The sequence below is a fragment of the Harpia harpyja genome, chromosome 7, assembly GCF_026419915.1.
Source record: "Harpia harpyja isolate bHarHar1 chromosome 7, bHarHar1 primary haplotype, whole genome shotgun sequence".
NCBI classification, from domain to species: domain Eukaryota; kingdom Metazoa; phylum Chordata; class Aves; order Accipitriformes; family Accipitridae; genus Harpia; species Harpia harpyja.
In genome coordinates, this window is record NC_068946.1 from 34902457 (window position 1) to 34926165 (window position 23709).

Here is a 23709-nt window from a genome sequence, read left to right on the forward strand (position 1 = left end):
TTCAAATAACATACACATATTATTTACTAAGAAACAGTTTGACAGAAGGATAGCCTGCCCCAAAATTCTACCAGCAAATTTGAACTCCATGTCTTGTGCTGCCATAACACCTGCATACAAAAATGGTTCCCTACTCAAAAAGGGAGGATATTCATTATCATGTAAAACCAGAATTGCCTAACAAAAATGAGCAAAAATATTCTCTACAATATTTTGAATTTGTTGTTGTATAGCAAACTGTATAGCATGACCAGATATTTTTCATAGATGGCAAGAGAAAGTATTCAGAAAAACTTAATATTACCTCTTTTACAATAGTCTGTACAACTAAACATTTGCTTTCTCTATCCATGTGTCCTGGTTTCAGCTGGGATCGAGTTAATTGTGTTCCTAGTAGCTGGTACAGTGCTATGTTTTGAGTTGCAGTATGAGAAGAATGTTGATAACACTGATGTTTTCAGTTGTTGCTCAGTAGTGTTTAGACTAAAGTCAAGGATTTTTCAGCTTCTCATGCCCAGCCAGCGAGAAAGCTGGAGGGGCACAAGAAGCTGGCACAGGACACAGCTGACCCAAAATGGCCAACGGGGTATTCCATACCATGTGACGTCACATCTAGTATATAAACTGGGTGGAGTGGGGACAGGGGAATTGCCGCTCTGGGACTAGCTGGGTGTCGATCGGTGGGTGGTGAGCAATTGCACTGTGCATCATTTGTACATTCCAATCCTTTCATTATTGCTGTTGTCATTTTATTAGTGTTACCATTATCATTATTAGTTTCTTCTTTTCTGTTCTATTAAACCTTTCTTATCTCAACCCACGAGTTTTACTTATTTTCCTGATTTTCTCCCCCATCCCACTGGGGGCGGGGGGAGTGAGTGAGCGGCTGCATGGTGCTTAGTTGCTGGCTGGGGTTAAACCACGACACCATGCTCACAGATCTAGTCTATGGCTCTACAAATCTAGAAAAAAAAAATTTTTTTTTTAAATAATTCTTGCTTGCTTCAATATCATTCATCTCTGTGAATAGCATAATCTGTATTAACCAAATTCATTTTAGCAATTAAAAAACATGCTCTTACCATATAGTTTTATTACAAGTAGCAGCTAAAATCCCATCAATTATACTAAAATGTAACTAATTATACAGATTTTTAATTTTTTTTTTTTTGTAACTTTCTGTTTTCATGAGCTTGACACCTTAAATAAAACTGTTAATTCTATTTTAAATTTTGCCCACCCCTTCTTCTCCCACCATATTAGCAGTATGAGAGAGAAAGGCAAGTTCAAACAATTTCAAAAAGGTCCAAGATCCCTCTGAAATTTCTTTGGGCTTGACTTTATGCCCCATTTGTAAATATCTCCCCAACAAATTCCCCTCATAGTTTTGTAAAGCCCATGCAGCTCCAGCCTTCTACTAACTGTTCTATGGTAGGAAACAGAACAGCTCTCAAAGCAAACCTTTACCATAGAAGGGAAAACAATACTAGATGCTGTCCCACTTGGGTTCCTGAAAGAACTTACATATATGCTGACTAGAAAACTTTGCTCCTGAATTAAAGTCAAAGGCCTTAAAATGATGCTTATCTAGCTATAGCCTGTAGATCACTGGTAGATGGTCAGGTATATCAGAAAGTACTCTATAAAAAGGAAAAAAAACCCCCATACATTGATCTTCTTATGTACACAGAAAGCAAGGAAACAAAACAGAGGAAAATTAAAACAATATATGAACAATCAGAATGTAGACAAATTTCAATTAGTTATGAATCAAAGCCATGTATCAACATTACACACAATGGCTTTGTAAGAGTTTTTCGAACAGGTGAAATAGGTTATGGGCTTAAAAGGGTAAATAAATTGCTCTCTAGAATCCAGTCTAGGTCCATCTATCAGAAATAAGCACTAAACATTATTATTGGGGTTTGGAATAGATGACCTTTAAACATCCCTTCCAACCCAAAGTATTCTACGATTCTTTGATTATATAAACACATTTTGGAAAGAAAACCATCAAAACTGAGCAACGAAGTTAAAAAACTATCCATGAGTGTGAATATCAATTACAGAATTTGAATTAACTCTCTTACCAGTACACATTCACAGTAACTCTGTTGTTTGCAGCACAGTCCTTTCAAGCATACAAAAGTACCACAAACTAGACAAACAGCAGGATCTTTAGGAACCTTGGTACAAACAGTACAAGTCTTTCTGTGATAATACTGAAAAATGGTATTATAATTCTCAGGCAACTGAAGGAGGCGTGGCAAGTCCCACTTAGGTTCCTGGATAAGCAAAGCCTACAGATAAGATAAGAACAATGTATCAGTTCCACACATTCATTTATGCATTTACATTTTCTAAGAAAAGAGAATACCAAAGAAAGGAAGCATGCAGTTTAAAAATCTCTCTTCTGCATTTCACAAATTTAGAAGTCAAAAGTCACCTTGCAATAGTCACCAGCCTCTGGCTGAACACCCTCCCCACCTGTGGTCACATTTCATCTTTTGTAACAGGTGCAAAATGGGCACGAGCCTTTTCCCAAGGACGTTTTCTAAGCGTGACACTTTTTTAGCACAAAATTCTTCATAGCTAAAACAAGAGGATTAAGAGTCATCTACAGGGAAGACTCCCACTCGCTACACTAAGTTGTCTTGGCAACATCAACACACTGTTGCCAAACGCTGGCACTGACTATGAAAGCTGTCTCCTCGCTAAAATTTAGACTAAAACTTTCAAAACCAGTACTGAAGTTAGGCTCTGTATATGGTATTTGAGGACATCTGCCTGACAAGAAAACTGGACAGGGACTTTTTACAAGGGCATGTAGTGATAGGACAAGGGGTAATGACTTTAAACTAAAAGAGGGTAGATTTAGATTAGTAATTAGGAAAAATTTCTTTACTGTGAGGGTGGTGAGGCACTGGAACAGGTTGCCCAGAGAGGTTGTGGATGCCCCATCCCTGGAAGTGTTCAAGGCCAGGTTGGATGGGGCTTTGAGCAGCCTGGTCTAGTGGAAGGTGTCCCTGTCCATGGCAGGGGGGTTGGACCTAAATGATCTTTAAAGCCCCTTCCAACCCAAACCATTCTATGATTTTCAAAACTGTGTGGCACACATAAATTTTGAGGCCATTAAGAACTTAACAGTACTCACAAATTTTTTATAAGGCAGGCACTACGTAAATACTGGTTTCAAAGCCTAACTCTTTTGCTCTTAAAAACACTGTCCAATTTTATGGTTCTTTTTGTTGTTTGTTTTGTTTTGTTTTTTTTTTTTTTAGACAGTGATGTGTTTTCCCTCAACCTACTCATTTTTACTGGGTTTATAAAATTGATGGGCATAGAGGTCAGATGGGATCTTTCTTGCAAGGTGTAGAATTTTTTGAAGTGTGTATGACCTCAAAACCTAACTTAAAAAAAAAAAAGGAAAATTGCATTTGTACCCAGTTCCTTTTCAATCATGGAAAGAACGCTATCACAGTTTCACTGCAATCTCTCTCAAATGCCTATCAGATTGGCAGCAACTGTGTTTTGAGATTAATCTGAGTATTCAAATTTTCATTCACAATAGCCTAATTCATGCCTGCAAACATGCAAACTCAGGTGCAGATCATGTTGCAGAGTGAAGAATGCATCTGGCTTGCCTCTTTGACACCATAAACTTAGGAGAGGGGGACTTGAATTGTTGAAATACAGCTTCTTCATAAAAACAATGCAGTAATGTTGAAACATTTCCATTTCACAATTGATATTCCAATTGCACTGATTCAAGTCTTGGTATTCTTTCTTTAACCTTCAGAGAAGATGTACCATCTTTTATCAGTCCACTATTACACAGCTTTTATCCTTTTGATTTTTTTTTCAGTATTGCTACTGAAGATGCTCAAAAATATCAACAATGTCTAACAGGCAAGAAAACCCACAGATAAGTATTTTCTTAAAAGACAAAGTTTCTATTACATGTCCTTGATAGGCTTCAGGTGCAGAAGATATGGGTACACTTAGTATCATCCAAGGAGAGCATTTCTATTTCCTTTCTCCAGCAATCATATAAAAACCACATAGGTTTTTTTCTTCTTGTTTTTAACCAATCCAAACCATATCCACTAACTAATACTTCTGATTACAATTTCTCTCTCATTTACAAGTCAGGTTCTCAGATCCTTATCCAAAACAACAGTGTCTGTGCATAGTGAATCAAGCAATAAATAGCTTCTTCCACATTAGGACTACTTTGGAAAAAGTAATTTTGCTACATACCTTTACTTGATCTGGATGTTTATCTGCAAATGAAACCAATTCTGAGCACCACTGTGATACCATGTCAAATGCTGGCACTGGCCAATCAAGACAAGAGGCACTGGTGAACTGATGAGCTGACTGAAAAGATGGTAATAGACCCAGGCAGCTTGCAAGAACTGTGAATTCTTCATCTTCCTTTTAGGTACGAAACCAGAGAGGTTTAGATTAATGCCTACACTCTGAATTTGTATATAGCTTATTAAAAATGTATCCATTCCAATAAAAAAAAGTAAAGACATTCTAGTACAATGATGCCAATAGTCATTTTCAGAGACACAGAAAAGCTTCCATTTTTTCCAGATTACCTCAAACTGGATTCTCAAAATACAAGAAAACTGGTCAGAAAAAAAAAAACAACCAAACCCACACAAAACCACAAAATCCAAAAAACACAAACAAAACCAGAAAACCCCAAACTCCCCAATGATTTTCTTCCTGTTTAGCACCCCAAACTGGCTTGTAGCTGTTTTAGAGATGAGATGATTTTGAGGCAAGGAAATGAGAGAGCTGACCTGCAGCAAACTCTACTTAAATCGGTCACGGAATATAAACATAATTGTCCGCTGATGCAATGTCTCTGAGAATAAAATCCAAGTATTAACACGCATTAAGCAAAATCAGGACTGAATTCCAATCTGTGTGGAAATTATGGCATCTCTGCAAATGCTGGTCAAGTTTTAAAAGTATGTTGGTGTTTTATGACAGGCATCTACGACCTGATAAAATAAGCATGTATTTGCTGAGTTTTAAGAATATAGTACCATTTTTCAGGGAAACTGCCTTGAAAACAAATTTACAGAAGACAGACAATGCTACAGAGCAATGCTATAAAATACAATTTAAAAACCCAAAAATCTTAGGACAGAAAATACATATCATGAAAAAGACACCTTAAAACTCTAATTTTTTTATCTCTAGTTTTTAAATGGAAACGTTTGAGTGTACTCCTCCCAATTTGTACCTGGCAACTAGGTAAATCCCCTCCAAAAAGATGGTGTTGAAGAAGGCTTGTGATCCTGAGGAAAGGCAGGCAGAACTGTTGCAGATAGCACTCTACGGAATCAGGATTTACCTACAGGGGAAGGAAGCAATTACTAAATTCTGCCTCAGATAAGTTGCTCCTATGTAAGAAACTCCAATATGAATCCAATGTTTTTTAAGCATACTATATAAACCACTGCATCAAACATACATTCCAAAGGCCAGCATTTCACTAATAATCTGAAAGAACTCTGTGGGTTTTCTTTCCCCCTTGACAAATGTTTTTTCTACTTAAATATTCAGTTTTCCAAGTTTCTGAAAGCTCTTTCATACATATGATCAAAACCCACAATTATAAGAAGTATTTATCAATAACTTTCTCAACACAGCACTGGCCACATATGATATTAGTAAAAGAAAGATTTACACAGGCAAACTGTCCCAAAGGGATGTGCTTTGATCTAGAAAATAAAGAGTTGTACTGCAGTCTTTAGCAAGGTCAGAGAAAAATCATATAACAACAAGGTTGAAAAAATTAAATAAGAGACAGAAAGTGGACATGCTGGATAAATTCTCAAGAGATTTGCCAATACCACTCTTAATTCTTCAGTCTCTCCTTCTTCGTATATCTTTCCCTTAGACAGCTCACTAATCACATGACCCAGCAATACTTCCCAAGATTTTTCTCCACTGGATGTATTCTGCAAATAAGAAGAAAAGAAATCTAAAATGCACTGGTCATGAAAAGGAGAGAAAGTTCCTGTAACAGTAACAGTGATTAAGTACATTTCCTTTTGATCAACACATGAATTTTGACTTACAAAGATACACATTAGTTAAAAAAAAAAAAAAGGTTTACAGAAAGGGACTGCATTTAGCTCACAGAGTGAAATGCGAATTGCTGCTTCAATTACATATGTTCTAAACTGAGTGTTATATAAAAACACTTTAATGATGTTCCATTCCCCATGTTTTTTCTGTGAGTATAAAAATGCTTACTTTAAAATTAGGAAGAATCACTTTATGGATACATAGTGTTTTGACAGAATTTGAATTCTAAGACAACTAATTGGGGAAAAAAGAAAAAAAAAGTAACTCTGTAAAACGTACCAACCAGAATGAGTTACAAAATGCTTGCTACGTATTTTAAGTTGAAATGAGTCTATCAGAAAATGGAAAGTTGTGTTTGGAATGAACAATATCTACTACAGATGGAAAAAAATATTTAGTGGAAAAAATAAATAGCTACTTAGCTTTGTGCCATAGCATTTACATCTAAAGGCAACAATTATAGAAAGCCATCAGAGATAGAAAGCAGTATTCCCATAAGTATTTTTCTTCTAAGTCATAGTAAATTCTACCCAGGAAAAACATACAAAAATGGATGTGAATTTTGAGCTCTGTTAGTATATCATCAATATAACAAACAATGAGGGAGTGGAACATTACTGGGATTCTTTAAAAAAACATTCCAAAGCAACTACGTGAGATTAAATATATGAGGACTTCAGTACATAACAATGTACGTAACTAATCAGTTGGTTTCTTTATTGCATTTTGACATCAAGTGCCGGGTCCTACACTTCGGTCACGGCAACCCCATGCAGCGCTACAGGCTTGGGGAAGAGTGGCTGGAAAGCTGCCTGGCAGAGAAAGACCTGGGGGTGCTGGTTGACAGCCGGCTGAATATGAGCCAGCAGTGTGCCCAGGTGGCCAAGAAGGCCAATCGCATCCTGGCCTGTATCAGGAACAGTGTGGCCAGCAGGAGCAGGGAGGTGGTTGTTCCCCTGTACTCGGCACTGGTGAGGCCGCACCTCGAGTGCTGCGTTCAGTTTTGGGCCCCTCACTACAGGAAAGACACAGAGCTGCTAGAGCGTGTCCAGAGAAGGGCAACCAAGTTGGTGAGGGGCCTTGAGCACAAGTCTTATGAGGAGCGGCTGAGGGATCTGGGGTTGTTCAGTCTAGAAAAGAGGAGGCTGAGGGGAGACCTGATCGCTCTCTACAACTACCTGAAAGGGGGTTGTAGTGAGGTGGGTGTTGGTCTCTTCTGTCAGGTGTCTGGAGATAGGACAAGAGGAAATGGCCTCAAGTTGAGGCAAGGGAGATTTAGGTTAGATATTAGGAAAAATTTTTTTACTGAGAGGGTTGTCAAACATTGGAATGGGCTGCCCAGGGAAGTGGTTGAGTCACCATCCCTGGAGGTATTCAAAAAGCGAGTGGACAGGGTACTCCAGGGCATGGTTTAGGGGGCATGGTTAATGGTTGGACTTGATGATCTTGAAGGTCTTTTCCAACCAAAATGATTCTATGATTCTATAACTGTTAATTTTAGATGGGGTCTTCACCTTTCAGCAAAGGCAAGGCAGACTTGCTGTTTATGCTCATAGTCTAAGAACCAGAAGGCAACATATATTTAAAAAGGCAGTTAGGACAAACCTTTCATCTACATTATTCCTGGAAGTTTACTCCACAGGCATTTACAGTGTGCTTCTTATGACACCATAAGGCACCTTGCAAAGGTAATGAGAGTGAAGTTGGGAATCAGAAGTAGAATATCCACCTCTCAGCCCTGCTGAGAAATTGAACTCTTAATGTTGTTGGATCATTTGGCATGAATATAGAGGAAAGACTTCAGCTTGTGTTTAATGTCTCCTATACCAAATTGAAATAGATTCACCTGGCATTATCCACAGACAAAAGTTAAGTAAGGTGTGATCTGTGTAGTCATCCCGGGATCAAAATCTCAATATTACCAGCACTTAAGAAAAAGCCAGCCTGAACCATACGTTTTAAACTATCTGGCCCTCAAGAAACTTTAAAGAAAGAACTTGGATTCCTAAATTAAAAACCAGCTTCCCTTGTGACATGCAAAGAGAAAGAATTCATCTGAGGACTATGGCTAGGCTCAAAAACAGAAGGGCTGCCAAAGGGCTGGGAGAGAGGAACAGGGAGCTGTACGATTACCACTGGTTGATGCTCAGTGCTCAGAGGTCTTTCGCACACATACAGGGTCCAGGCAGCAACACTGTGCAGGAGGAGGAGCAGGAAATGGGAAAGACATCCAGGGAAGGGCAAACTTGCATGTGGGACTTTCGCTAAGCCTCTGCACTTGGGGTGGATTATCACTGGGGTGGGATGGAAGCCAAGAAGGAAGTAAGCGTAGGAGTCTCTGAAGGATCATGCAGAGATCACCCCAAGCACATACTGCCAAGCTGCTGTCAGAACTTGGACCTTTGTACACAGATGATCTACACGAGACAGACAAGAGGAAGGAGGAGGACGTTTTCAAGGGAGAGTGAGAGATGCTGTCAGTATAGCACATATGCAGCAGGAAACAGTGTTCCTAATCTACCTCCTACCTCTTTTGCTCTCCCCACTTGGAAAACTGTCAGCCTTCAATGGGCTTCTCACAGAAGAAAAGTCAAAATCCTCAAACTGACAGAAGTTAATCTGTTGTGTTATTTGAATTACACTAACTCACAACATCCATTCACAGTAACATACTGTTTAATGTGCTACTATTTCCCACTCGGCCTTATCATCCATCAAAGACAGGCACACTAGTGAAAATTCCACTAAAATGGACTGTCTTTAATATCAAGAGAGATGGCTACTTCATAAATCTGTTATCTGAGCCATTATCGTAATTTGCAAACCTGAAGTACAAAGTGCTTTATGTGAAGCAAATGCTTTCACATGCTTCTATAAGAAAACATCTTAGTATTAATAGGGAGCAAGCTCACCTACCACATGCCCTAAGTCTATTTTTATACAATAAAATCTCTCACTGTAGACAGAAAATTAAGCATTGTAAATGTATGTTCAGATAAACTGCAACCTCTGCTACTAAGAAAAAGGCAGTCCATGTTTATCATATGGACTATGAAAGAATATAAGCTGGTAACACTTCAACCTATTTATATGCTTTCTGCCACAAACTTTAAACTCCAGAATTATCTATCGCTTGGGAATCACTTAAGTAAACAGAAAAATGGAAAAAAAAAAAAACCCTCACCAGCAACACTCTCAAGCAAATGTTCTTGAAATTCTGAGAAAATGACAATATATTGAAAGAAGGGGGTGGAGAGGGAGCCAACAAAATGCAGTACTGCCCAGTGATCTCAAATGCTTAATGCAAGTCCAGAAAGAAAAATCCCACATAGTAGGAGTTTGGCCAGCAGATAATTTGTCCTTAATACCTTGGAGTTGTGACTGACCAGTATGACAAATCTTAACTTACATGTGAAAAGCAGGTCATGCTTCTCAGCATGCATTTTATTTTACAGCCAACATATTCTAAGGCCCAGCTGTTGTATAAAGGGGTATTCCTCTACCCTTTTCCTCTCCTGGCCCCAACGCTTTCATCCTTTCCCATGGTCTGGCATTGGCACTCCTCTGACCTGGGGAATCAATCCATGGAGCAGAAAACTAACTGAAGGATTAAATGAATGCCAGCGCAGGGAACTGTGTCTTTTGGTAGGAACTGGCATTCAATCAGCTGAACTGAAATAGCAAGACACACCTTCACTTTATTTGTAAATACCATCAAAAGGCAAGGAAACGATAGTGAAATACCTACCTGCCTAGTCTACAAATTTCCTTCTCTGCTGCTTTATCACATGAGCACTCTAGACCACATATTGAGAGAAACTTGTATGGCTAGCCACAAATCACATGAACAAATAAGAAAAAGACAAGAGTTTTTTTCCCCACCAACAGGCTTGCCTGCTTTTACTGTAAAGGAGTGCATCAGATCAACCCATGGTTTATTTAGGAAGGCTTCAATTTCACAGGAAGGAAAGCTGCATTTACTCAATACCATTGCAACAAACTCAAGACTGAAACTACAGAGATACAGCCTCAAATCTAAAACTAAGTTCTGGAACTAGATATTCATTGTGAAGCTTTTAAGTCTCATCACATACCAAAACCTGCAAAAATTGCGCACACAGAAAAAAATTACTGGATTTATGTGAAGCAGAAGCAATTATATGCAAAGCAAATGTATCTGTTACACTCTTAACCAGAAATACAGAAGCAAAATTTCATAAATGTTTTAGTAAATTAACCAACCTTTTTGAGATCTCCTGACTCTTTCCATGCCGTCCTATCTTCAGCACTGCATTTAACAGAAAGTGCTGCCAAGCCTTGAGTATACAATAAAGTGAACAGCACTTTTATAATGCAGGTGAAGTGTTCTGTAAAACAAAGTAAGTCATTTTTAAACAGTTGATATTTTTAGCAAATATACTGATTACAGAGTCTCTAGTTATGGAAATTATGCTTCTCAAATGAAAAGGAAGCGCTATACTAAAAGTACAAACCCCCAAAACATACAAAACAACATAAATACATTTACTGGCTTTCAGAAATGACTTGGCAGCCATAGTGAACAGAACAAGTACAGGGCAAGTAACTTTCCACTGCTCCATATGTTCATCTTAATCCTGATCAGCAGTGACTTCCTCCTAGCGACCCAGTGATATTAGAAAATTCTATTTTGTCCAAACGTTACATCAAGTTAAGCTACTGATCACTGATAGCTACAACTAACTGGGTGCTGTAGATGTAAGCAAATGCATATCCTACCATCTCTTCTGGCAATGATTAAACCGTCTGGGCTAAGTTACATTCATACAAATACTGGAAAAGTTAAGTTCCCAAAGAAATCACTGCAAGAAGGACATTTAGCATACTTCAGTTTCTATCCCTTCACTTCCAGATATGGATCCAGCCATACAAGACTTGCTGCAGATCACTCTTCAGTGAGCACCTATTTACTGGACCTCATGTGAATACAGGAAGAGGACAAAAGACAGACTGCCATTTTAGAAATTACCTGCTTTTGCAAGATCTTTATTGTTTACAATTTTTCATAATATTTAAAGGATTATTATCTCCTACATGTAGGCTGCAGGAGAAAGGCTTTGAAATCTTTTGGCGGAAGCTAGCAACAGAGGCAAAATAAGACTTCCTAAAACTGGAACAGGAGAAAAGGTCAATGTGATCATTCTCTGAAATGAAGATATGGTAGCAGTCCTTTTTTCTCTTTTTACTTTAGGTTCTATTTCCCATCCCAAATAATCTGATTTTTTTAATTCTAGGCAGATCAAAGAAGTTTCTATCATCACTTATACCACTTGTTAAGCACAAACATAACTATAATATATATCTAAAACAATGTATACAAAAATGACGGTTTTAAAAAGTCCTCTCGGGCTTTGAAGTCAAGCAAAACAATTTTATTTACATAAGCACCTCACAAAAATTGGGTTAAATTCATTCTTTCTTCCCAAAGGATTTAAGCAAGCTTTTTATGTAAAAATTAAAAAGGAGGTAAGGGAGATGAAACTCCTTGCTTCTCCTTTCTTGTATCTAATATCAAAACCCACCACTGGGTTCTAAAACACACACAGTCAGGACTTGAGTACATAATTAAATTTGTGAAATAACAATTGCTTTTTTTATGTAACAAATGTTTATAAATCAACACAGACATGGATTTTGAAACTTTTTAATGTCACTGAGGATATACAATAAGCACAATTTAAGCACCTAAATGATCATTTGTAACTATGTAATTAAAAATGTACTTTTTTCTGTTATTATCTTCCTATGGAGCTTATGTTAAACATGACAACAAACGCTGCTATACTTCATCCGCCCCATTCTACAGCAGGTAGCATTATAATGATTTTTCCTCTCTGCATTTCCCTGGAAGGAGAATTCACCAGATCCCATTACATCTCTAGGCCCTACTTTTTTCCTCTGCTGAAACCTCCATTTTCTTAGCAATCCTCCTCCTGAGGAATAATAGCAGGGCAAGCTTTTAGTAAATTTTCTGGGACTGAGATTTATAAGATTAAACCACATGCACTCACAGAATTGTAAAAATTGCCTCTTCAGCCTGAGCTGCAGTCTATAATTGTAGCTAGAACTGAACTCAAGTACTGAGCTCTATCTCCATCAATAGCAGGTACAAGCAATAGAGATCAATTTTACAGTGTGAAAGCATGAGTGAAAACCACTGCAATTACAGCAGCAAAACTAGACTGCTGGTCAACATTCACCAGTCTGCCATAGCCCACTTCACCTTCTAGTTCTTATTCTGTTCTGCTGAGGTGATTACACAGTGCTCAATGCTGGGTGTCTTAGCACCCTCTAAAACTATTACCTTTTTTAAAATCTGGTTTTTGTTAAATATAATTACTCCTCGTCTCCATCCCCATCTTAATACTAATTGTTCCACCACTGAATACTAATTGTTCAATTCACCAGAAATATTATATCTAGGGTATATCATGTTTTTTAAAATAAATTAATGTTCTTGTATTTACTTACATGTATGTCACTCATAAATGACTATGAACTACATTTTTTGAGAATGCAATTTTTGGAGAACCCAGAATTGAACAAATTCATCAATTGGACAAAGAACACTCCCGCATCTGGGTCACCCTTAAAAAGTCCTGACTTCTGCACAAACTTCGTCTTACTTTTTTTAGGAAAATATCACAGGAGCAGCTCAGAGGCGGCACGCTGTGTAATGAGCGCCAAGGCTTTGAAAACAAGTATTTTGTAGTCACAAAAACATCCCGTGGGAGACATACTAAAAACATCAGCCAGAGGATCAATTATCTTTCATTACTATGTGTTCTCTCTTATTTGTAAAATGCAAATTATTTGACAGCTGTACGTATCCATAACGCTAGAGCTGTTACATTCTTGTCTACTGCAAAGAGCAACTTTATTTGCCTTTCCACAGTGCGTGTGTGGGGGCTGCATGGTGTTCTCCTGCTGCCCCCCTGGTGAAGGCTATGGTTTTGCTACATCACCTTTTTGATTTAATAATTCTAAAGATTGCTAGTATATTTGTATGCCGTAGAGTTAACTGTGTAAATGCTGTCAGTCCCTTCTGTTGCAGATGAAATACTGTGCAACTTTCTGCACTGAAATGCAGTTAGGACTTCTGTGTTTGTACGTAAAAAACTTAATCTGATATTCTGACAGTCTATAAGTTATATTATTATGGCTAGGCCTTTATAATCAAAACAGAGGCTAATGCAGAATTTTTGTACTTATTTTTGAATAATATTGAGAAATGCTTTTATGTTCCTATTTTTAAAACTTTTTTAAACAAAACTTTTTGGAACCAAATTACTTCACAGCATCCCATCCCATTATATACATTAAACAAATCCCCTTAAAAATAAAGTTTATACAGGAAACACTTCTAGAACTCTAATTTTAACATTAGTGCAAGAAATGTGCAGATGAATAAGTGTATTACTAACAATATGCATCTTTTAATTTCAGTATCAAATTAGATGATATAGGCTGGCAGGCAATGACTGCGGAAAGAATCCACAAAGCAAACTAAATGCAAAATTAAGGACCTAGGATCTTTTTTAGTGAATTCAGAAGGGCATCTTTACATAAATAATCTTTGAAAATATTCTTCTTGATCTAAAGCTTGAACAGTTATTTGAAAAAATAACTTCAGAACAAAGGGAGACAGCACTGAACTTCAGATAATCCATGAAAGGTATATTGAAAGTTCCAGGATACAGATAAATATTTCAGCTTCCACATTGAAATTGGATACTATTCAAGTTGATTACATTCATTCTATATTTAGTCAAGATCCTTATCCAATCATTAAAGAAAAAGTGCTAGTGTTCGCCTGAGTGCTGCTTGCTGTATTTTTGTTGCATGCCATTGAAACTTTATAGAAAAAGAATGTGTCAGAACATGCAGGTCAGGTTCTTCTGCATCTGGGCCTTATTAGAATTACAAAAAAAGGGTCTGAATTTAGGTGTTACACACCAGAGAAGAAAACCTTTCCCACAGACCACAGCGGTCTGGCTAAACTCTGAAAACCAGCTTTCAAGCTGGAGCACATCCACCACGCCCAAATCATGGATCTCATAAAAGCAGCACTGTGGCCTATGTTAGAGCAACGCCAGGCTGTGTAACAGCATGCTGGCAAACACCCATGCTGCTGCATGACTCTCCTTGCATATGTGGCACCAAGCACAGTGTCAGGCCACTGCTGGCCAGTTGACCACCAAATTCTATGCGCCTACTAGCCTCAGGCTCACCCAGTCCCCAATTTTTAAATACTTTGCAACAGTATGATATTTTCTACATTCAAAGCAAAGCAGAAACTGAAATCACTGGTAGCTACTCTGTGCTTCTAGAAATCTGGCCACAGGGGTCCCAAGTCAGGTACTGAGAAAACAAAGTTTTTTACAATTGATGGTAACAAAGAAGAATGTCCAATTTGAATTAAATTACTTGTTCAGCATATAGAAATTGTGTTGCAGAAAGGGGTGGTGGAGGGTGTTGAATTCAATTAACAAGGACAGATTTAAGTTTTGTTAACTACCGAGCCACTGTCTCCATTTCTGTACTACCTTTCTTCATATGCAACACCATTTTCTATTTCTGTAAGAAAGGAGCTAGAGGTTCAGAAAATGCTCATTTTCTAGAGTCCCAACTCACAGCACCATGAACACTGTCCATCCTCTGCACAACTGCCACAGAATTAAACCAGAAACACCTATGTGGATTATTACGTGTTTAGTCTTGCACAATTTCAAAATGCTGAGCATATGAAGCCTTTAAAAGGTCTGCCCATGTTCTAGTGGTTTTAGCATCTTGAACACAGTGTTTCTTTTGCTGGTTACACTACACAGGAGGTACACACTATCTTCCTCATTCCCTTCTTTGTAAATTGCGAAGTGCCTGTAAATGCTCTGACCTCCACCACAAAGTTTATCCCGTAAAAAAAAAAAGATTTAATTTGTAGTGCTCTTTCTTTGTGATGTGTTCAGATCAATTTTCCTCTCTGAATGAAGAGGCTGAACAGTAATGGCATTTTTATTGCTTTAATCAATGTTGGACTGAAAAAAGATACCAACACCCATCCAACAGATAATAGGGTAGTTAATGCAATTCCTAGTGCTATATCTGAAGGGCATGAGATGAAGTTTGGGTCCTCCTCACAGAGCACTTGGTATTTTTAGAACACACTGTGTAAACAAAAAGGATTTTGAGTACGAACATGAAGAAGATTTAATAGTTGATTAACAGTTTTAGTTTCCTGTAAGGATAAAATAGGGTTTTTCTGAATACATCAACATACCTAATAAATGATACTGCAAAACCAGTACCATTACTGGAGAGCATCCATGCTAAAAGGGGAAGAAAAATCTTTCATGGATTCTAAACCCTACAGATTCTTCCTTCATTATTAGTGTTCTAACACCATTACCATGGCATTCTGCACCAGACTGCAACACCACCTCTTTTGCAATGTAGTTAAGTCTACTGTTAAAGGAATATACTGGAAATACCTGTCAACGCACACAGGCATCAACCTTCTGTCTGCATACCGATGTCCAGCCAAGTCCACAGCTCCTGCACCCCACAATCATGCCAAAGCAGCACAGAAAGTTCAGGAAGCAGTAGGGTCAAACACAGATTTTGTTCACCCCTGTCACTGACCTGCCATGTGACCCTGCACAAGCCATTTTACCTTTTCATGCCTCAGCTCTCTACCAAGAATTAATGATATCAAATTCAACTCTTTGACCTACACACCCATTACAAAAGTTCTAAATAAATTTGTTGTTACCTATTTTTCTGAACTGCATTCTACACCTCAGGACAAAGAAATCATGAAAGACTTTTTTTATTCTGCCTAACCATTTTGATGAAACAAAAATTAGAAAGACAAATGGCAATTTATTTCCAATTTAATGCTTCGTAGATTTGAAGTGGTTACATTCATCTTCTGCCTGCCACTTGCCATTTCCCTTTCAACTGCAACATAGGCTAAACCTAAGAGCAAAGGCAAAACGTGCTGCTGATATGTGGTATTTTACAGAATTCTCCACATTATGCCTTACTATTAATTGAAAGTTGTATTTCCTAGGATAAGGCATACTTTCGTAAATTGTGTTTTTCAATGCTTGAATATAAACTACAAAAAGACTACTGTGTGTACTTTGGCTTCACCACTCCCTTCCCTGTTATTTCAGAAGACGTTAGTCTTGTTAAACTTTTGTTTACTGCTTTTATTAAGTCCTTCCAATAAAAGTTAAGTTAAACTGTAGTAAAAACCAAAAAAGTATGTTTTTGACAATAGGCCTCCTATTAAAAAATATTTTATTCTCCTGGTATTTTCATATTCTAATAATTTATTGGACATACTTAATCCATAAACACATACATTGAATTGAAAAACCACAACCCGCAATGTTAACAGATACATGCAGAGTCACATGAGCTGAATTTGAACATTCAGTAGTGAAGACTGAACACCCCTTAAGGACAAACGGAATTTCTACTATATTTTATAAGTTAGGTGTATGCATGAAGAGCAGTCCCTGTATTTACCTATTCACAAATTACCAAAACTCAGTAGACATCAAAATTGCCACACAGACCCCAAAGCAGATACTCTGTTCATTGTCAGTGAAGTAGTAAAAAGATACTTGTTTGTTTGCTCTTGTTTTAAAATAAAGGTATAACTATAAATAACCAAGCCAGAGACCAGAGGGTCTGAACTACACCATCTTCTGGAGCATACACTGTCTATTAGCAAGATGGACCAGGTTCAGCTGTTCTTTTACAGAAAAAAAGAAATTCAGGTTTTAAATCAGTTTTGATTTTAGTAAGGAAAAATCTGGTTCTTAAATATCTATTTAATATTTATTCCAAATTATACTATATACTCTCTTTATTGAAGTTGCTGCATTACAGCAATTACCCTCTTCATATATGACCTCCTATTATGTAAGACTGCTGCAATTTAAACTCTGAAATTCAAACTAAATTACAATCTTTCACCCTTAGTTCACTCAGTTCAACTTCAAGTACTGAGCTGCCCCTCTAAGCCAAGAGAAGAAGGTCAAACAAAGGACACTTTTCCTTCAGTAAAAGTACTTAGTAGCTTTGCTCAGCTCTTCTATCTTTACTGAATAGGCTGACTGATAAGGTGAGAAGACAGGGGACACAGATAAGCCTGTCAACCTGAAACAAAAATTTCTGTTCAATGCCACCTTCTGTAGATAAGGCAAAAACATTATTTTAGAATACACATGTAGACCAGCTATGATTTACCATCCTGGAAATCACCATGAATGCAGCCTCATATACATAATCATTTAAATATACATATTTTTGTAACATACCTTTGTGCAATGGTTGAGGCATGGTTAAAATCTGGATAAGCAAAAGGGATGAGACATCTCTGTAAAGCACAGGAACTTCTGGCTGCTCTTCACTTAGCCTGGAAAGAAAACCCAAGAAAATCTCTTCTGATACTATAAAGCCATTTTTTGTTTTCATATTTTATTTTGCTTTTTGTTTTAAATAGTATTACATTTGATATCAAGCTTACAGAAGCCAAATACCTGACAATTTGCTAACTGATCTCGATTTTAAAACCATTTAATGTTACTAATGGATTGTAATAACTCATGAGGAAATTACCATTTGGGTACCTGATGCTTGTTAAAGTATTTTAAAACTTTCCAAATCTGCCTGAACTAGTTATTTCTATGTACAGACTGAAGGAACATCCAGTATTTCACTTTTAGAACTTACGTTCTAAAACAAGAAAATACACGGCATAGTAACATAATAATTTAATTGATGTTCAAAGCATGGCATTTCACAAGTATACATATATCCATGCTGTAACAACAATGAATCCTCAAATTACAGGGATTGCTCCTATTGGAAAACACTGAGACCTTAGAAAAGGTATTTCTTTCCTCTATGTAAGGAAATGAAGACTCAAGCAGCCATCACAGGTGGGATTATGCAATCTTACACACAGTCTTTATTAAAAACCCTATATGGCTAGGATGACAGCAAATAAGCACATAAAGAGATACTGCAAACTTTTGAACTATTCAGATTCACTGAATGAATTAACATCACCTTGTAGTCTTATACTTAAAAGCAGAAAATATTTGCAGATAGGAAGTAGTATTTTTCTAGTTTTGTGTAGGAATAGCCAACAATATTCCAACCAACAATATTCTGTAGGTTCTGAGTCAAAAAGGCGAAAAATCAAAATGGCAAAAAAATCATTCTCCCCTCTTTAATTGATATGGAGCGTGTAGGAGATCTCAAGCAGGAGCAGTTGGTACAATGCGATATGCATCCTCCATTGTCACCTCTCCCCTTCCGCAACATTCACAGAAGAAAGTGCTATTTGGATTCTTATTCCCATTTGCAAACGGTGGTGGTGCTAGCTGGTTGGCTGTTGAATGCCAATGGAGTAACTGAGGAGGAGATATCTGTCTGAGATATTTATCTATACTACTACAGGAGCTATATCGTGAGGCCCTAGTATAACTGACCCTGAATCTCCCATGGAAAACAGAGTCCTCAACAGCTTCTTACAAATGGATGTAAACGTTGTGAAGGAAAGCACCACAGGCTACCGAGTTCCTTTCAATTGCTGTGTCATTGAAATGCTGTCCTGGAAAGGCATTTTCTTTCTATCGCTTCTTATGCTTTTTAATCTTTTTTTCCTCCTCTTTTGCCATTCTTCTCATTGGTCAGAAACTGCAGGGAAAACAATTCTCCCTCTCCTGGCAGGGGCTTCCCTTACTGAGGGCAGCTATAGGCCTCTACGCCATGTGGCACTTCACTGGGCCCTCCAGAAAAACTGCCCGAGAATGTCAGGAAATCAAAACACATCTGCCTACTACAGTTTCAAGGTCAGCTTCATGCTTTGTTCCAGCAATCTTAACTGTCCTGCAGGTAAACAACAACTGATGAAGTGCTAGATAGTTGTATTGAAAATATACATATATCCTTATTAAGATCTACACCCAAAAGCACAGCCTCACTCTCCTCCTTTTGGTTGTTCTGCAAGACATTGTGGAGCGCAGAGTTTCCCAGCGAGGCCTTCTTAAGCCCTGCAGCAAGTGCCCAAGTTTCTGTACAACCAGAATCAGACTGAGGAAAGAAACATACAGACAAGACATTTAAACCCTCTTCTGTCTCAGCTCTGCCCTTTCAGAGCACAACTGGTGAACTATTGTTGGATCCAATTACTGCCTCTCTTCCAAGAGCACCAAACTCTTCCTCTGATCCAACTCAGCTGGCACTGGCTACTCCAATAGCTTAGTTGATGCCTCTGTGAAGACACCAGCTCCCCTTGGTGCCATCTACCACACACACAGCAGACAAACTGAGCTCTTGCAGACCACGTACTGGAAAAGGTTGTCCACATGCAGTGGGATGTGGATGCACGCATAAGATCCTTAGTGCCTTCTAATAGCTCTGGGGATCCAAGCAGTTTATCACCTCTGAGGCACATAAACATGATGCTGCTTTTGGAGAGAGACCCCTATATAGCTACTGATTTCATGAAAACTCAGCCTTCTCTCTACAAAAGGCGCTGTTAGGAGTCATCTGTGACAAGAATTTTAACATGCAGAAGCAGTCATATAAGAGGAGGATTAAAAGAACACTTTTCGTCATACTAAGTGTGTTACCCAACTATATGTTTTCTAACTACTCTCCTTCCCCTGTCTCCCAGCTCAGTAAGGCACATTCTGAAACAATAATTTTATTACATGGCTAAAGTTTCTGGTCACTTTATGCAACACACTCAATTGTGAGAATGAGCACAAATGTATTGGTTGATTGGTCATATAAAATGAAGTCACAGAAAACATGGTCTAACTGGTCCTTTTGAATTAATGAACCCAAAGAGCTACAGAATAAACACTATCCATAAAGCCTTTTGCTATAATCAATCATTTCATAAAAGGATTGTTTTAAAACACCGTAACGTAGATAAATATACATATTTATATATGGGAGCATCCTAAACAAAAAACAAATATTCTAAAAATCAGTATATTGAATCCTAAAGGAGACAAAGGGGGCAAAAATTTGTATCACACTACCAAGTCTCATTTTCAAAATTATACAGGCAATGAAGATGCTAATCTCACTAAGTCTCTCTAATTCTACTTTTACCTATGGCTAGTTCTATTTTATGATCTATGACACTGAGTTTTAAAATAACCCTCATTATGTAATGACTTTAAAGCCATGGACATCTCTTAAATTACTTCTCATCTTTAGTTTTTAATTTATATGTAAAAGTTGGGGAAAAAATTAATTTGGAATAACATTAAGATAAAAAAAGATTAACTCCCTCTGCACATTTAGTTGAACACCTCTTTCTGAGAGGGGTATCAGCATCAAAATCATTTAACAGTCATGTAACAATTAGGTCAAATACCAGTTCTGACAAAATTAGGAAATATTCTTATATATACAGAATACTGTGATTGACTGGCAACATCACAAATGAATGAACTCGTTTTCACATGCAGGACCAACTAAATTCTTTGTCTAATTTATTCATTTCATATTATTTGGGAGAAGTAAAGCTACATTAAGCGTCAGGGTTTTAGATAAGCTGCTTCTGTTTACGTCAAGCGCTGCAGCATATGAAGCATTTAAAAACTGCTCTGTCATTTGTTAAGAGCCTAAGCAACTTCTTCATTATGACACTGAAACTGAATTTATAAAATGTGTTTAGAAATGTGTTTTATGGAAATTGCCCATCCTGTTAATCCCCAATGCACATGTGAAAGCTTGATAAATCTGACCTTACAGAAAGTTGTGCCACAGAAGCACTGAATAAAATGAAAGCAAGAACAATTTCAGATGGGACAAAAGTAATCTAAAATTATTCAAATGTATTATAATTGTATGCTGTATCCATTTAAAAAAGGGAGAGGGGGGAGGTGGAAATAAACTGCACAGTACAATATAAACATGTACCAAAATGAAAAATGCATTGCTAAACTTTCTCCATGGAACTGACCTCTCCTCCAGTCCAAGGTAATTGGGCTGCACCTCTCTCTGTGCCAATACCAGAGCTGTCTATCAGCTGACAGCTGAGCAACTCTGCCTCTGTATTCTGCATCCTCTTCCTGACAGAGGTTATACAGGAATCACTTCTTTGGGAATGGATACAGAGGAATAGAAAATTCTGTTCTACTTTGAAACGAGCAGCATTTGCTTATGGCCCTTCCTTACCTATATGCTCCCCTTCCCCTCTTCTCTCAGCTAGAGACACTTAAAATGTTTGTTTGATGCTAACTCCAACTGATGATAGAGTTAGAAATTCCATGAAGAAAGTGGAAGTTTTGAGCCTCAGACCTCTTGGAACTGTCAGATATAGAAAACTTGAGATACAGGGATATGGATACAGATACAGCTAAACAAAGGCTTAATCAACTAGGGCAAATTTATATTCTCTTCAGTATTTGCAGGATGAGAAATACAGCCCACAAATCCCAGCCTGCAGAAAGGTCAGAGTAATACACAGCTTCTGATGTTCGTGATAAGAAAGCAGAATTCTATTTGTTCTGGCTACACTCTAGGATATAATCACAATTTCATATTTGCTCTCCATTGTGTCACAGCACATTTTACAGGTCAGTTTTTCTCATTACATAACACACGATTTCACTGACAGTACTAACATTAGGCATCTCCCATTCTCTCTTTCACCACTGTGCCCCCAGGGCTCCTTTGTCACCCTTTCCCAAACTTACTCAAATTAACCTTTTTAAAACCAGACTAGTTCCTTGACTTTGTTCATGATGCAGCCTGCTCAAGTTACATCAGCACAGCTGAAGAAGATGGTGAGTTACAGTATAGGGGAAGGAAGAAACAGCCAAGAGCAAGTACTCCGGAAGGTGCCATTACTGCTGAAACCTCCATATCCTAACATACATCCTGAGACATTGGTGTTTCAGGCAGGTTTTGTGTGTTTATTGAATAGATCACATAAGTCCTGTTGCACCATGTGTATGTATATACCACCTCTTGCACAAACCTTAACTAAACCCCATTGTCCCATCACCCTACTCTCTGTCTGCCTTGGACTATCTTCATAAAAGCTGTTTTATTTTTCCCATTTCACAACAGTTTCTGTGATGGAGATGTGACTTAAGAGGTTCCAACGCACAGTTGCTCATTCCCATCCCTGTGCTGCAGTTTGTTGCCCCAGTATGACACTACAAACAATCACCAAAGTGATCTAGCTTAGAACAAAACAACAGCAAAACACTTCAGTAAAAATAACCCTGATGTAAGTATATCTCAGCATTTCAGTTTATCATGCAGTTCCCCCCTGCAAGTGCTTCTACTGTGAAGATCCTTAATGCTGTACTGAATCATTCTTTGCCAACATTTTTGTCTGTCAAAACAGACACAAAAATTTCAGCTTTTGTAGAGATGTAAATTTAAAAAAATGCGTATCATTCATTTCAGGTTTGCCATTCCTGAAACTCTGGCTATTTGGATTAGTCCATTAAATTCACATCTGGGTTTAGTAATTATTGCCTGCAGCTGCTCCTTCTCCGCCCCCTGCCAGAAGCTATTATTCCCCACTTACACCACAATAATTGTTTATTTGATCACCACTGAAACCAGATCTACCCCTAGTAGAACAATTTGCTTAAGCACAGCCTGTGGGACCAAATGTATATTAAATTTGACAACATGAACTGCACAGGAGAAAGAATCCACTATACCGTTCACAGTTCATCATTAGCTTTATCTTTTTTCCTCCCTCTTCCTTCAAACAGTTCACATTATTTGGGCCCTTTGCGATAGGGTATCTTCTTGCTCAGAATTTCCTTATTTCTACTTTACCTTGGTGTGACTGCATGAGCTCCTTCCTATCGTTCCTCTCAGCTGCCATTTTCAACTATGGAGGGATCTAGGTACAATTGTAGAAGATGACACCAGGCAAAACCAGTGGCTTTGGGAAGTATAGTAGAGCAATTCTGAGCGAGTCTTTAAAATTTACTTTGATCAGTTCTCCCAGACACATGAAATCTAAGGCATGATTTATGAATAATGATATCTGGGTTATGGAAAACCGAGCTAAAAACTGTGAGCTCTATACCTGGGTAGATTTAATTGTAAATATTTATGTATTTAATTAAAGTAACTACAATTAAATAAGGGTGACAAGATAACACAATGGCACTTGTATCCCGTAGATTATTTTCTTTTTCAGTTTTGAAAATTACCTTTTTAAATAAATGAAGATGCAACTAATTTCTCTGGAAAATTGCTTTCAACTGAAATAATAATTTAAAGTAAAAATTAAATAGAAAAATATAGCACGTTGGTTTAAAGTTATTTTGCTCATGTGACCTTCCTGATGTTAAATTGTTTGGAATCATAGTAATGTAGTCAGATAATATAGATCTTTTCCTGACTTTTTTTTCTACAAGTCTTTACTTAGTCTCATGTAACGGTCAGGCTGATGATTCAGATTACTTGGTTAGCTTCAAAATGGCAGAGTGCTAGCCACATCTTAAATCTGCAGTGGTATTTCTCCACCACCCTCTTAAT

General features: G+C 37.7%; 1 protein-coding gene across 7 annotated transcripts in view; it reads right to left on the reverse strand.

The window, feature by feature from the left end:
* The window catches only part of UBR3 (ubiquitin protein ligase E3 component n-recognin 3), a 124668-nt gene that overhangs the window by 3331 nt on the left and 97628 nt on the right, over positions 1–23709 (reverse strand). For 6 of the 7 annotated variants that reach the window (XM_052792906.1, XM_052792905.1, XM_052792904.1 and 3 more), the window contains 6 exons: positions 17484–17581; positions 10357–10481; positions 5877–5984; positions 5264–5374; positions 4261–4437; positions 2091–2300 (listed from right to left, as the gene is read on the reverse strand). In XM_052792906.1, coding sequence (XP_052648866.1) covers positions 2091–2300; positions 4261–4437; positions 5264–5374; positions 5877–5984; positions 10357–10481; positions 17484–17581 — 829 coding nt within the window. The remainder of the gene's footprint in view (positions 1–2090; positions 2301–4260; positions 4438–5263; positions 5375–5876; positions 5985–10356; positions 10482–17483; positions 17582–23709) is intronic. The other variant, XM_052792902.1, reaches the window with a different exon arrangement.